Here is a 13,277-nt window from a genome sequence, read left to right as displayed (position 1 = left end):
CACCCCCCTCATCGGCAGGCGCCACCAGGGAAGCCCAGACAGGATTTTTTTTAAATCTTTGAAATCTTTTAGCCAAGTTTCCCTTCTTTTACCAAAGCATTTTAAACACTGCTATTCAGCTATGATTTCTAATTGTCAATCATCCAGTAAGTGCTTTTGATCTCCTCACTATCCTTCCCTGCCCCTCCCTCTTAAGAGATGACCACTAAGGCTCGTTATGTCCCCTCAGCTCCCGTGTGTCCATCTTCAGTTCCCGCTCTGCACAGGTTCTTCCTCACATCCTGCCTCCTGTCATGGAGAGGGTGTCCACACTGCACCCCAGGCAGTCTCAACACGATGACCGTGGCCCCATTCCTTCCAACTCCCTTCTTTATCCGGACCAACAGATCATAAACAGGTGGGTAAGAGCCTAGAAAGAGCAACATGTGGTAGAAAGAGTTTGGTCTTTGTAGTCAAACAAATCTTCATCTCTCTGGTCAAGTTTGTTGACTGAGCTGACCCCATATGTCAAGTGGATAGGAGACCCCACTTCAAGGTGATTATGAGAATGGAACGAGAGAATATGTAAAGGGGTTAACAGACCACCTAGCACACAACTGACACTGCCTTCTTCCTCTCCTCCGGTTCCTTCCCTTTTCACAAAAAAAATGTTCAAAGACCTTCGTTTTTCAAAAAGCCCTAACTCATCCTCAAACAATGAACTGTTCTTTCTCCTTCCTGTCATTCCAACCATAGTCACAGTTTATCCTCACTGTCGGCCCTTCCTTCCCCCTATTCAATTCATTTTGGCCACTATATACTGAACCCTACTAGGGACCAGCTCAGCCCATTTCAATACTTTCCCAAACTCTGAATTCAATACACACTTGTGAACTGACGCCACTGCAGCATTAACTGCTGCCCAGCACTCTGACCTCGGGTGACCTGCTCATTTCTGCATCTCCTCCAAGTCCTCTGAACTTTCTGTCTCACCATTTTCTACCTCTCATCTTTCTGCATCCTGTCTCTGGGTGATCTCTTCCCATGGATTCAACAATCACTATTTGCTTAGATTTCCAACTCCTGCTCTCTCTAGTTCAAATTCCAATCCTTAGGCCCCAGACCTGAGTTCCCAACTGTTCACAGGAATCTCTCTTTGGAGGTTTCATGAGCACCTTAATCTCCAAATTTGCTTTTTCACTTACGGTTCCTGTTTCCTAAATGGCTTCACCACTAAGCCAATGCTCAAGAAAGAAGCCTGACTCATCTTGAACATCCCTATCTTCCACACGCCATACTCTGTGTTTGAGTGGTCACAAATCTCTTTGATTTTTATTTCCACAGTATCTCCTGAATTCACCCTCTCCACTTCCAGTGCCTTACTTAGATCAGGACTTTGTCATGTCTCAGCTTATACTGCAGTTACTTCCAGTTACTCACCCTGCTCACCCTCTGCACAGATCCGTGATTTATCTAATTAATAGATCTGAGCATATTAATCATCTTCTCTAAAACCTTCCATAGCCGTGACCAGGTGAAATCCTGAATATTTATATCTCTAGCTCCCCATTAGAATGAAGGCACCTCTTATTAATTACTGTATCCCATTGCCTAGTAGAGTACATTAAATATGCATCAAGAAAGCTTATTATATGAATATAAACCCAGAATCATGGCATGTAGAGAATATGAAAGAAATATGATGTGGTCCCTGTCCTCTAGGAGCTTATACTCTTTTTAGAGAGACAAAACAAACACAAGAAACTATTAAGTACCTAAACTGAGATACAAACTCTGAATACCAGAGGAACTCAGAAGAGAGACAGGTCAGTATAAGGTGGAACTTCTGGTGAAGACCTCACAGAGAAGAGGCTTCCCGAGGATCTGAAAGGATGGGCCTAATGGGAGTGGGAAATTATGCTGGGGACCAATGAGACTAACCTGGAGAGAATAGGTGGGTCAGAAAACAGAGACCCTTGGGACTTCCCTCGTGGCACAGTGGTTAAGAATCCGCCTGCCAATGCAAGGGACATGTGTTCAAACCCTGGTCCGGGAAGATCCCACGTGCCGCAGAGCAACTAAGCCTGTGCCCCACAACTACTGAGCCCGTGTGTCACAACTACGGAAGCCCACGCCCTGGAGCCTGTGCTCTACAACAAGAGAAGCCACCGCAATGAGAAAGAAGCCTGCACACCGCAATGAAGAGTAGTCCCCGCTCAACGCAAATAGAGAAAGCCCGTGCACAGCAACAAAAACCCAACGCGGCCAAAAATAAATAAAATTAAAAAAAAAAAAAAAAAGAGGCCCTCAAAGGTCAAGGAAAAAGGAGTTTGCCCAGAGTAAGAAAGCAGTAACTTTTTTGAGTGCTCTAACAATAAAAAAAACTGTCATATACAAAAACTATAATAATACAAAAGCTACTTTTGATATACACGCAAAGACACTCTTTTAATGCAGCAATCCTTTGACAGACACTATTATCCCCATTTTGCAGATGAGGAAAATGAGACACAGAGCCATAAATAATTTGCTTGGGGCCACACAGCTGTGTGTAAGCCCCTAAGCGCTACAGGCAAAGATAAAGAAAATAACTCCTGCTTTCAAAGATCTCAAGTCCAAACAGAGACAGGGGCACAAATGATTACCTCATTAACAATTACTTATACGTCAATGTGTTAGGTAATGTAACAAATATATACACAAGATGGGAGAGTTATTTTAGGAAAATTAATCTAAAAGTATTAGGTTAAAAGTAAAAGGCTCTACAGGAGACAAAAACACTGAAATTGGAGAAATTAGCTTCCTAGCTAATACAGTGATTCAGGCAAGATCCAGCAAGTGAGGTGATGATGGTGGATGCAGTAAGACTGGAAAAGAGGCAGAATGCAAACCATTCTAAAGCAGAAAAGGTTTAATGTAAGAAAAAGAGAATCAGACACATTTTTAAGTCTGGGAAACTGAGAGAAGGACATTAGTAAGAGAAAGATAAATTCATTTGAAGGTATACTGAGTTGAAGACAAAGTAGGACCATTCAGCTCTGGGAGAATGTAATAGGCCTTAATATAGTCAGATTTAGAAATTAGATTTTTTACATTGTTAGCACCCAGGCTTGAGTTGTACATAACGAAAGAATTTTTAAAACATTTTAATGAACTCTGTGCCATTAGGTTGAACTCTACGTATTTCCTGTGGTTTTATTTTCTCCTCACATTCTGCTAGTCTCTATTAACAATTCTGTCTTGCCTCATCCTTTCCACAGAAATGAAGTGTGATTATAACATAACAAAGCTGAAGTTTAAACACACAAGAACTTATCTGTCCAAAACTGATTCCAAAAATGCTGTTTTTGCTCAACACTTCTCTGGAACTTCTCTGTTGGAGCTGCTTTCAGGGTCAATCTACAATCCAAACTTTACCATCACACTCTGTTAACACCTCCAACCTCATCACTCAATAATTTAGCTCTTGTTTTTTTCAAAAATAAAATCTACCCTCAAAAAAACAAAAACAGGGCTTCCCTGGTGGCGCAGTGGTTGAGAGTCCGCCTGCCGATGCAGGGGACACTGGTTCGTGCCCCGGTCCTGGAAGATCCCACATGCCGCGGAGCAGCTGGGCCCGTGAGCCATAGCTACTGGGCCTGCGTGTCCGGAGCCTGTGCTCCACGGCGGGAGAGGCCACAACAGTGAGAGGCCCGCGTACCACAAAAAAAAAAAACCAAACAAAAAAAAACAAACACTTAGCAGCAGTAAAGCTGTTCCAGAAGCTGTGCCACAGACTGTAGGCAACTTCCAGAGAGGCTTTCCAAATATTCTGAGAACTAGCTACATCACTGCAGGGAAGGGATGCCCCTACCAAGAGTGGGGCATCATACTGCTAATTATTTCACAGACCCACTTTTCATTTAATCCTTGAAGAAGCCACAGAAGCAAGTATTATCATCTTATGTTAAAGAAGAATAAAAGAAGGTCCAGAAAAGTTAAGCAACTTGCTCAGGGTTATAAAATACATAGCAGAGTTGGAAAATTTAAAACTTATGATTTTACCACTGTATCACGTTGCTTTTGATAAAATAACTCAATGTATGGGAGCATTATTAAACAGTATCATTACTATATAATCTTATCTCATATGGCCATGATTTTAATACTCCTTTAATTTTTTTCCCAACCACTTTCTGTATCTACTAATTTAGGAAAATATGAACAACCAGCCATGAAAACTTGTCATAGATATTGAATTAAGTCTACCTTATAGAAACACAGAACATTAGAAATAGAAATGTCTTTAAATCATCAGGCCTGACTCCCCTGATTATATCATGTGGTTTACGTATGTTACAATCCACGTCAACAAGCAAATAGTAATTTCTTCTCCTCAGATAATGTGTTCAACTGAAGGGTCTCGTGTATTTGCCATCAGGGCTTTATTCAAGCACCCTCTGTTGAATACAGAAAGTTTTACTTATTCCTCCTTTAAATTCTACTCCTTCACCACTGGAACACCATCCACATTTATATATAACAGATGATTATACTATCTTAAGCTGGGTTGGAAGCCTGCAGGCTTGAATTATTTAAGAGAAAAACATTTCCACTTGTCCTGCCAAACACGTTGATCAATGTTCACTTAAGTGATGTAATCATCTCCTCTCATTTTGTAAGGTCTACTCTCTCTCTTCAGGTGACTAAGCAGTCTGCAATCTTCCTTCCTTTAATTAGATAATTTTCAGGCTTGTCTTACCCTTCCGGTTTTTACAACTTCATGCAATCATTTTCTCCTGTGAATACAGTAAAAGGTTTCATGGCTAGAATCTTTCTTTAGCACATGTCTCTAGAACTCGAGCTATCTTCCTGTACACTGGTACAGTGCGACCATTTATCTACTCTGGTGCCCCAGACAGACTGGCTACTCTGCAACGGTCACCTTTTTCTGCTTGCAATCTTGCTTTTCCTCCTTCTTGGATTGACCTTCCTGTGTCCTCCACACATCCTTCTGGCTCAGATGCTTGTTCTCCCACCTCTGGATCTGTGTGGCACTTTTGGTAATGTTATCATCTAACATTGTAAACACAGCTACTGTTTATTAAGCACTAACCATGTGCTGTCCCTGGAGTCTTATGTCTGTAATACAAACTACCCAGCTTTTCCTCCTACCCCCTCACAACACACCTCCCATCCCCTATGAATTCTGTCACTTAGAGGCCTAGCAGTGTCTTGCACACAGCAGGTGCTCAAGAAATAGGAGCCATTATTATGATTATGAGAACGAGCACCATATGACTTATTCATGTTTGACCCCAGTGCCTGGTACAGTGTCTGGCTCACTCAATACACGTTTATAAAACTAACCAATGAAGAGAATAAATGTTAAATGGCTATACGAGCCTTGTGAAACAAGCTGTGCAGCTTGCCATGGACTGCTAAAACTAACTCTTCAGAGTCTAGACAGGAAAAGTACCAAGTTAAGCAAACAGAGATGGGGCTGGGGAGCATGGAAGCACCGCCTAGAGGTCCAGGAGGATGCATGGTACCACGTTCAGAAAGCTCTTGCTGGCTATTGAGTGCAGAGGTTGATTATAGAAGACAGCCTCCTGTGGACTGATCTGAGCACAGGCCAGGATCAGTTTGGCTCCCACATGTAGATGGCATGGTCAGACCAACTCCCTTGATCAGGGAGAAATTTGGGACTGTAGGAAAGGCTCCTGATGATGAAGGGGGTACCTCATTCTTTGAGAATGGAAGCCTATACCTGCAGCACCCACAGAGACCCAAAGGTGAGTCTCTGGGGTCCTGGGATTTGGCAGTGGCAGGAAGTAGTCTGTGTTGGAATCTGGCAACAGCTAGCAGGGCCCAGTGAGCAGAATGAGACTCAAAGTCCAGATGCAAGTCTTTGGCAGTGCTAAGTTTAAAAGGGGCAGTGCACTGGGATGCCAGAGAGAGACCTGGATTTAAGGAAACAAAACCCAGATTCAGTTACTAAACTATAGTGCAAACAGGTTTAATGCCGCAAACATGGCAGACTAGTTATTTGATTTGGGGCATTAATTATTCAGGCAGGGCTAGCAGCAAAGTTGAAATCTGAAGTGGAACTCAGATTCTGGGACTAAGGACAGGACTTGCTAGTGGTAAGGTTGTTGGTGGGGCAGAGAACCTGGCACCTTACTACGATACTGCACACCCTCCACAATGGATAATTAACACACAGTACAGTCTCTCAGAGCACAAATTCTACTTGGCTTCAGTGCTAAGGATTTTGAGACACCAGTTACCTATAGATGGTAGAGTACCACAAATCTGTTTGGTCTGGCTTAACAAATATCTAATTCTTTCTAAACACTTGTTTCACCCCTGGGCTGTACCTGCCTAGTCTCTTAATTCCACTACAGTGTTTCTCCCCTAACTGATCCCCAGATACAACCACTTCCAAGTTGAAATTACTCTTTCCTACCACAAGATAGTTGTTTCATCCTCTGATTCTGGGACCAAAACTCCTGTCACTATTAGGTCCCAGAATCTAGGTCCACACTACTAGCAATAAAAGTGGTCCTTGGACTTCCCTGGTGGCACAGTGGTTAAGAATCTGCCTGCCAATGCAGGGGACATGGGTTCAAGCCCTGGTCCGGGAAGATCCCACATGCCACAGAGCAACTAAGCCCATGCGCCACAACTACTGAGCCTGCACTCTAGAGCCTGCAAGCCACAACTACTAAAGCCCGCGCACCTAGAGCCCGTGCTCCGCAACAAGAGAAGCCACCACAATGAGAAGCCTGCACACCACAATGAAGAGTAGCCCCTGCTCACCACAACTAGAGAAAGCCCACACACGGCAGCGAAGACCCAACGCAGCCAAAAATAAATGAATTTTTAAAAAATTGGTCCTTTTCCATTAAAACCAACCAAACCAAACAAATACACTACAACAAATACTACTAGTACTACTACTACTACTACTACTACTACTACTACTACTACAATCTTCCCATCACCTGGTTCTTCAGTAAGAGCACTCTTCTTGACTTTCACTTCTTCAGATACCAAACTATCTTGTATTGGTCTATGGTCTGTTTGTGGCTCTTTGGATTTAATATCCCTAAGTTTTTTTTGGTTCATGTTAAAGCAATACATACAAATCATGGACTATCTGGTTCAACTACCCATCTGATGACTGACTTTCTTCTACAACACTCCCACCAAGTGGTCATCAGGACCATACTTGAATATTCAGAACGACTGAGAACTCACTGTCTGCAGAGGCAGCCAATTTCACCTTTGAATCACCTGCTGGAAATAACTGGGGCTGAAATATGCCTCCCTGAGTTTCTATCCATTGACTCCAGCTCCTCTCCTTAGGGCCATATGGAACAAATATAAACCTCTTATACATGGCCCCCTTCAGATATCTGAATAAAGTGACAATATCCTTCCTGAGTTTGTCTGCTTTGTTTTGCTAGTGCCTTCAACAATTTGTTGCTGTTAGATGTTCTCACCAACATCATCTCTTTCTTTTCTGGATGTATTCAAGATGATCTACATGCCTCGTATCTAGCCCAGAGCAAGACAGATTACAGATGTGTTCTGGACACTATACCTCTCATAATGCAACCTAAGACTATATCATCTTTTTTGCAGCTACAACACACTGCTGACTCACACTGAGCTTATAATCCGCCAAATACCCCTAAATACCACACGTATTGCTACTAATCCCACTGCATATGTATACAATTGTTTTAGGGAGAGCAGGAAGTAGACAGGAAGGTTCATTTAAGAAGATTCATTTACCACATTGAAACTTCATGAAATCTGGGTCCCAAAAACTCAACCTGGGATTTTGCATTCCTAATGATACACCAGCCTGTGCTTACTTAGTTTGCTAGCCCAAATGATTAGACAAACTAGTGATGGGTCATGGACTAGATTTCAGCTTAGGCTAGTCAGCTTTGATTTATTTCACGGCTTCCCTCAGAATGCAGCCTTCTTTAAAATTACTCGTCTTTCAAATGTATGCTATTTATTACCAGAAGAACTGGCGGAAAGAGTATAAATGATTCAATGCAAAGGCATTACCACAACTGGAAAAAATACCTCAAAGATAAGCATCCAGTACATTAAGGATGGTATATTTATGATTTTCCATGGGAATATTATATCTAAATACCTTTTCCCTGATTAAAAATACCTTGTAGCAATAAAGATTTTCAAAGATATTTCCACTTAGCTTATTGGATTAGTTCAAAGAAAGTAGAGTGGGTATTATCCTCATTTATAGATGGAGAAACAGACCCAGAAAGGTCATGACTTGTCCTGGCATAGAACCAGGAGTGAACCCCAAGTCCTTGGATTTCTAGTCCAGTGCAATTCCCATGGCACTCAATAACACAAGGGTGGCCCATTCCTGGCCTTAAGGCACTAATATCCAAGGAGTTCTCCATTAGCTGTTAGCCACATGTGCTCTACTTGCCCTTGCCATACAGATAAAAAGAGGTCTCAGTGAAAAGATAAGAAGTTGTTACAACACTTAAGAGATGCAAACTCTAGCAATCATAAAATAATAAAATTTATGAGAATTAGTCCAATACCTTTAACTTTATAGATTAGGAAGAGATATCAAGTAATTTATCTAAAGCTGCAGTTACCTAATACCAAAACCAGGATTAGAACTTATTTATATATACCCAATTCAATGTTCTTTGTTATACTATATTGTTTCTCAAAATACATGTAGGCAGCTCTCTGTTACCTATAGCTAGGACATTTCTGAAAATGAGGTCTGATGTATGTTATCTACAACTCAAGAATGTGATGGCTAAAGATCCTGCCAAACTCCTAATCCAAGTGACTATGGGCTAGGAGATAATCAGAGAGGGATGAATCATGACATACTGAACTGGCAACTTCCGAGTAAACAGAGCTATGCTATATGAAGTAGCCCCTAAGGATGGACTTCTTTCCCGCAACAGCAATACTGGTATTGGAACCACTCAAGGACTTGGACTACTTGTGTCCTAGATGACCAGGGTTTAAAGACAGCTGAGAGTCTTACTGAAAGGAAAGGATTATGAATCTGCCACAGCTAAGGGTGGTCTTTTTAAAAAGCAGGCTAAGGGACTTCCCTGGTGGTCCAGTGGGTAAGACTCCATGCTCCCAATGCAGGGGGCGTGGGTTCGATCCCAGGTCGGGGAACTAGATCCTGCATGCATGCCGCAACTAAAGAGTTCGCATGCCACAACTAAAAGGTCCCACATGCCACATCAAGACCTGGCACAGCCAAAATAATTAATTAAAAAAAAAAGCAGGCTAAATATACAGCTACAAAAGGACCCGGTAAATGACTATATAAACATTTATAAATATTGATGTGGTGTTCAATTTGCTTCAACAATCATTTGTCCAAAGACATGTCATACTTCTATCCTCAAGAAACTTAACAGATTCGATATTATGGAAACACAGAGGTGGGAACTCAAGCAAGCCTGAGGAGCCAGGAAAGGATTTATTGAAGAGGAGACACCTGATGAATCTTAAGGTTTGGGTGAGAATTTACTAGGTGAAGAAGCCAAGCAAAGACATAGGCATGAAAAGGTATGGAGGGTTTGTGCAACTAGAAACAGTCTGACAGTGCTGGAGCCCAAAGTATGGGTAGGGAAGAGTTATAGCATGAGATGAGGCCAAATCAGAGGGCCTGATGCCATGCCCTCTAGGACTTCGGCCTAAACTAATGAAGTGCCACTGAAGAACAGATCACCCTGGGAACCAAGGCTGAGGAGGAATTTGAAGTTGGGAGGCAGGAAGACTGATCATGTTGGTTGAAGTAATTTAAATGGTGAGAGCCTGTACACAGATGTATAAGTAGCAATAGGAATGTATACGATGTATCAGATAGGTCATATTCCAGAAAAAATGAGACCATTGAATGTTTTCTGAGGGGTGGGGTCTCCTGACTTAAATATTTCTCTCAGGGCTTTTTCTCATGTCTGACACTTTCATCATCAGAGGTTCCTTCTGTAGGATCTCCCCCACTAAAATGGAGGTGATCACTGCATTTTATTGTTGCTCAGCTAACATTAAGATGGATTATGAGGGACTTCCCTGGCAGTCCAGTGGTTAAGACTCCGCGCTTCCAATGCAGGGGCACGCGAGTTCAATCTCTGGTCGGGGAACTAAGATCCCACATTGCCACACAGCCAAAAAAAACCAAAAAGAGATGGGCTATGAAAGTTCACTGGGAGTAAAGAAGGCCTTGCAGGGATGGGCAGGATTAGTGATGAGGGGAGAAGCAAGGGACTCAAAGCAAAAACAAGGGACAAAAGTTCAGACTGCTCAAAAGGAGACAATGAAATTCCATGTCACCATTTTGGCTGGGCTGGCCCTGTCCTGCTACAAAATCCATTTTCAGGCAGCTTGAGTGTGTTATTCCGAAACTCTTTCATGTGAGCCACTTAAAGTCTACACAAGGATAATAATATTAACAATAAAATACACTCTAGCAAAGAAAGAAGAACTATGACTTCTGAGCTAAGGAACACCATATAGGGACAAGTTAACCCAGACACTGGACCTTTAGAAAGTTTCCTAGAAATCGGGTCACTTAAGATCTTTTCGCCCTTGACTATAAGTGAAATATTGGCGCCTGTATTTTCATTTCCAGTAAGTATCATGTTTAACTTGGAAATCTGACAAATACCAAGAACTCCTGCCCCATAGTTCACAGTATTACTGCGAGGATCAAATGGGACAAAAAGAGGCAAAAGCTTTTGTGTGCTGTAAAGCTAAATGAGGTCATAGGCAGTCCCTCTGGTTCATAGGAGAAAAGAGGAAGATGGGGTCTCCATGTCATGGCCCTTGCAAGGACTGCTCACAAACAACGATCATAAAATCGTTCAAATCTTCCAAATGTTGATGAGCGGAGTCCACAGCACCTTAAGTACCTTCCCTAAGGATTAAAATTAACATACATTGTGAATTTAAAAGTAACACCTCGGCCTTCCCTGGTGGCGCAATGGTTAAGAATCCACCTGCCAATGCAGGGGACATGGGTTCGAGCCCCGGTCCGGGAAGATACCACATGCCGCGGAGTGGCTGGGCCCGTGAGCCATGGCCGCTGAGCCTGCACGTCCAGAGCCTGTGCTCCGCAATGGGAGAGGCCACAACAGTGAGAGGCCCGCGTACCGCAAAAAAAAAAAAAAAAAAAAAAGATGTTAGTTTTAGAGGGACAACTAAGGATAGACATCAGAGGTAAGGAGTAAAGTTAGAAGACTGGCAGCAATTCAAGCAAAAGATGACATACTGCAGGCATGAGGTGGGAGAAGGAAGGATTTTAGCAAAAGTCAGGAGATAAATTTAGCAGAAGTTGATTGCATGGGGGAAAAAAAGAACATGGAGGAGTTGGGGATGACTCCCAAAGGCTTAGCAAATGAGTGGGCAACAAGGCCATTAACTAAACTAGGAAATACCATACAGAAGACAAGAGCAGGGCGGAAGAAGGGGGGTTCAAATTCCCTCTGAGGCATTTTGAGTCGGCAATGAATCCTCTCCTTTGAGGCCTTAAACGATTTCCCCTTCTAAGCCAGAAATCACCCCTTCCTCTGAGCTCCACGGCACCTAGTATACCGTTTCCACACCGAATTATTTAAATCTGCAGTAATTACAAAGTTTGTCCCTACCTTAAATCACAGAGGAAAGGTACTAGGTCTTGCTGCTCTGTGCAATGCCCTTATCTCGGAGCCTCAGACACAGCAAGCCTTCAAAGTCTGCATTCTTGAAATGCGGCTCCATCAGATACTGGAAACTGCCCGTGAACATGCATTAAATCAATGACCCAAACCTGTGCGTGAGAGGCTTCTGTAACGTCTCTAAAGCCTTGGGCCCCACAGCACCTACTCTGAGCTCCCTGTGTGTTCATCTTATCTGATGTTTAAACAACCCCGCTCGGCAGCGGGATTCCGGTCCACAGAGAAGCAACAGAAGCCCCGCGCCTGGGGTATCAAGGCCTGCAGGTGGCTGACCAGGTTGTCCCTGCCAGCGCCTGCCCCGTCGGGCCGGGTGGGCCAGGCCTGGGGGCTCCTCGGGTTCTGGGGGGGCCCACCGTGGCCTCTGGGCGGCGGCCCCAACCCCCCCCCAGGGGGCCATGAGGACACCTAGCCACCCGCCCGCCCGCCCCGCGCGGACCGCCCCGCGCTTGGTGGTATCAGCCCCATGACGGCGTGAGGGTCCCTGGGTGGGGGCACGCGGCCCGGCCCCTCAACTCTAGAAACCTGGCCCCGGAAGGCAGTAGTGAGGCCTCCGGCCCGGGGCTCAGCTCGTCCTGTACCTCCGTCTGCGTCCCGGGCGCTGCGCTGGAGCCTGAGGGCTTGACGGGAAGGCCCCGCAACGGTCCGTTCACCTCAGGCCCGCCGCAGTCCTGCAGGCCGCATCCTGGCCACTCTCGCCGCCTCTCTGCGTCCTCCGTCCCGACCCTCGGGGCGGGAACCTGAGGTGAGGAGAGCGAGAGACAAGCACGCGGCCCGGGCACCTGAGCGAGGGCCTCTGAGGGCGGCTGGCGGACGGTCAGTCAGGCAGTCAGGCCAGCGGGAGCCACAGCGCTGACGCGCGAGACTCCTGCATCCCTTGTGGACGGGGCGTGGCCGGCGCGTGCCGAAGGAGGCGGGAAGGGCAAGGGGCGGTGCCACCCGCGACGTCCTGGGGCGCTGATTGGAGGCGCGCTGCCGATGTGTGAGGAGGGGGCGTGTCCCCACGTGAGCTCTCGGGTGCCGAGGGCGCTGGAGTAGAGGGGATGGCGCGTGCGCGGTCCTGGCTGTCTGCCGCAGCCTTGTCCGCCTGCTCCTCTTCCTGGGGGCAAAGGCCGTCGGGCAGTTTGCGTCTAAAGAAACGTTCGGACTTCAGCCATGGCCGGGGCTGGATTTGAGTCGCTGGAGCGGTGCTTGGAGAAGCATCTACCACCCGCAGACCTGCAGGAGGTCAAACGCATTCTCTATGGCAAAGAGACCAGGTGTGGGGCCTAGAGTGGGAAGGTGGGGGACCTTGGGGCCAGCGGGTGTGGGTCTGGGGGACCAGGCAGAGTGCTTCAGTATCGGAAGGGCTCTACAAGGGCGCGGGTGAAGTACTGAATTGGCGAGCTGAGACCCTAGGAGGTCTAGATGTGACAGCTCTGGGAGCTCAGAGTTGCACAACCGAGAGTGAACTTTACAAGCCTAGAGGGAAAGAACGGTTTTTACTCTTTGTGCTTTCTCTGTGACCACCCAGCTCTCTTTCCCAGCTTCCAGTGACCAGCTTCTTCCCCAGAGCCAGGCCTGCCCTCT

At 45.2% G+C, this 13,277-nt stretch overlaps 1 protein-coding gene and 1 long non-coding RNA gene across 3 annotated transcripts in view; one reads left to right on the top strand and one right to left on the bottom strand.

Moving 5' to 3' along the window:
• The window catches only part of LOC137203615 (uncharacterized), a 60,164-nt gene extending 47,622 nt beyond the window's left edge, over window positions 1-12,542 (bottom strand). Inside the window, exon 1 of the long non-coding RNA XR_010933201.1 lies at window positions 12,290-12,542. This is a non-coding gene — a long non-coding RNA (uncharacterized lncRNA). The remainder of the gene's footprint in view (window positions 1-12,289) is intronic.
• Window positions 12,543-12,824: 282 nt separating this feature from the next.
• UPB1 (beta-ureidopropionase 1) overlaps window positions 12,825-13,277 on the top strand; it is a 29,608-nt gene continuing 29,155 nt past the window's right edge. For both annotated transcript variants that reach the window (XM_067700094.1, XM_067700093.1), the window contains exon 1: window positions 12,825-12,967. In XM_067700094.1, coding sequence (XP_067556195.1) covers window positions 12,864-12,967 — 104 coding nt within the window. In that variant the 5' untranslated portion in view covers window positions 12,825-12,863. The remainder of the gene's footprint in view (window positions 12,968-13,277) is intronic.

Source organism: Pseudorca crassidens, chromosome 12, assembly GCF_039906515.1.
Source record: "Pseudorca crassidens isolate mPseCra1 chromosome 12, mPseCra1.hap1, whole genome shotgun sequence".
NCBI classification, from domain to species: Eukaryota; Metazoa; Chordata; class Mammalia; order Artiodactyla; family Delphinidae; genus Pseudorca; species Pseudorca crassidens.
The sequence above is the reverse complement of the archived record's forward strand: the minus strand, read 5'-3'. Positions and strand labels throughout refer to the sequence as shown.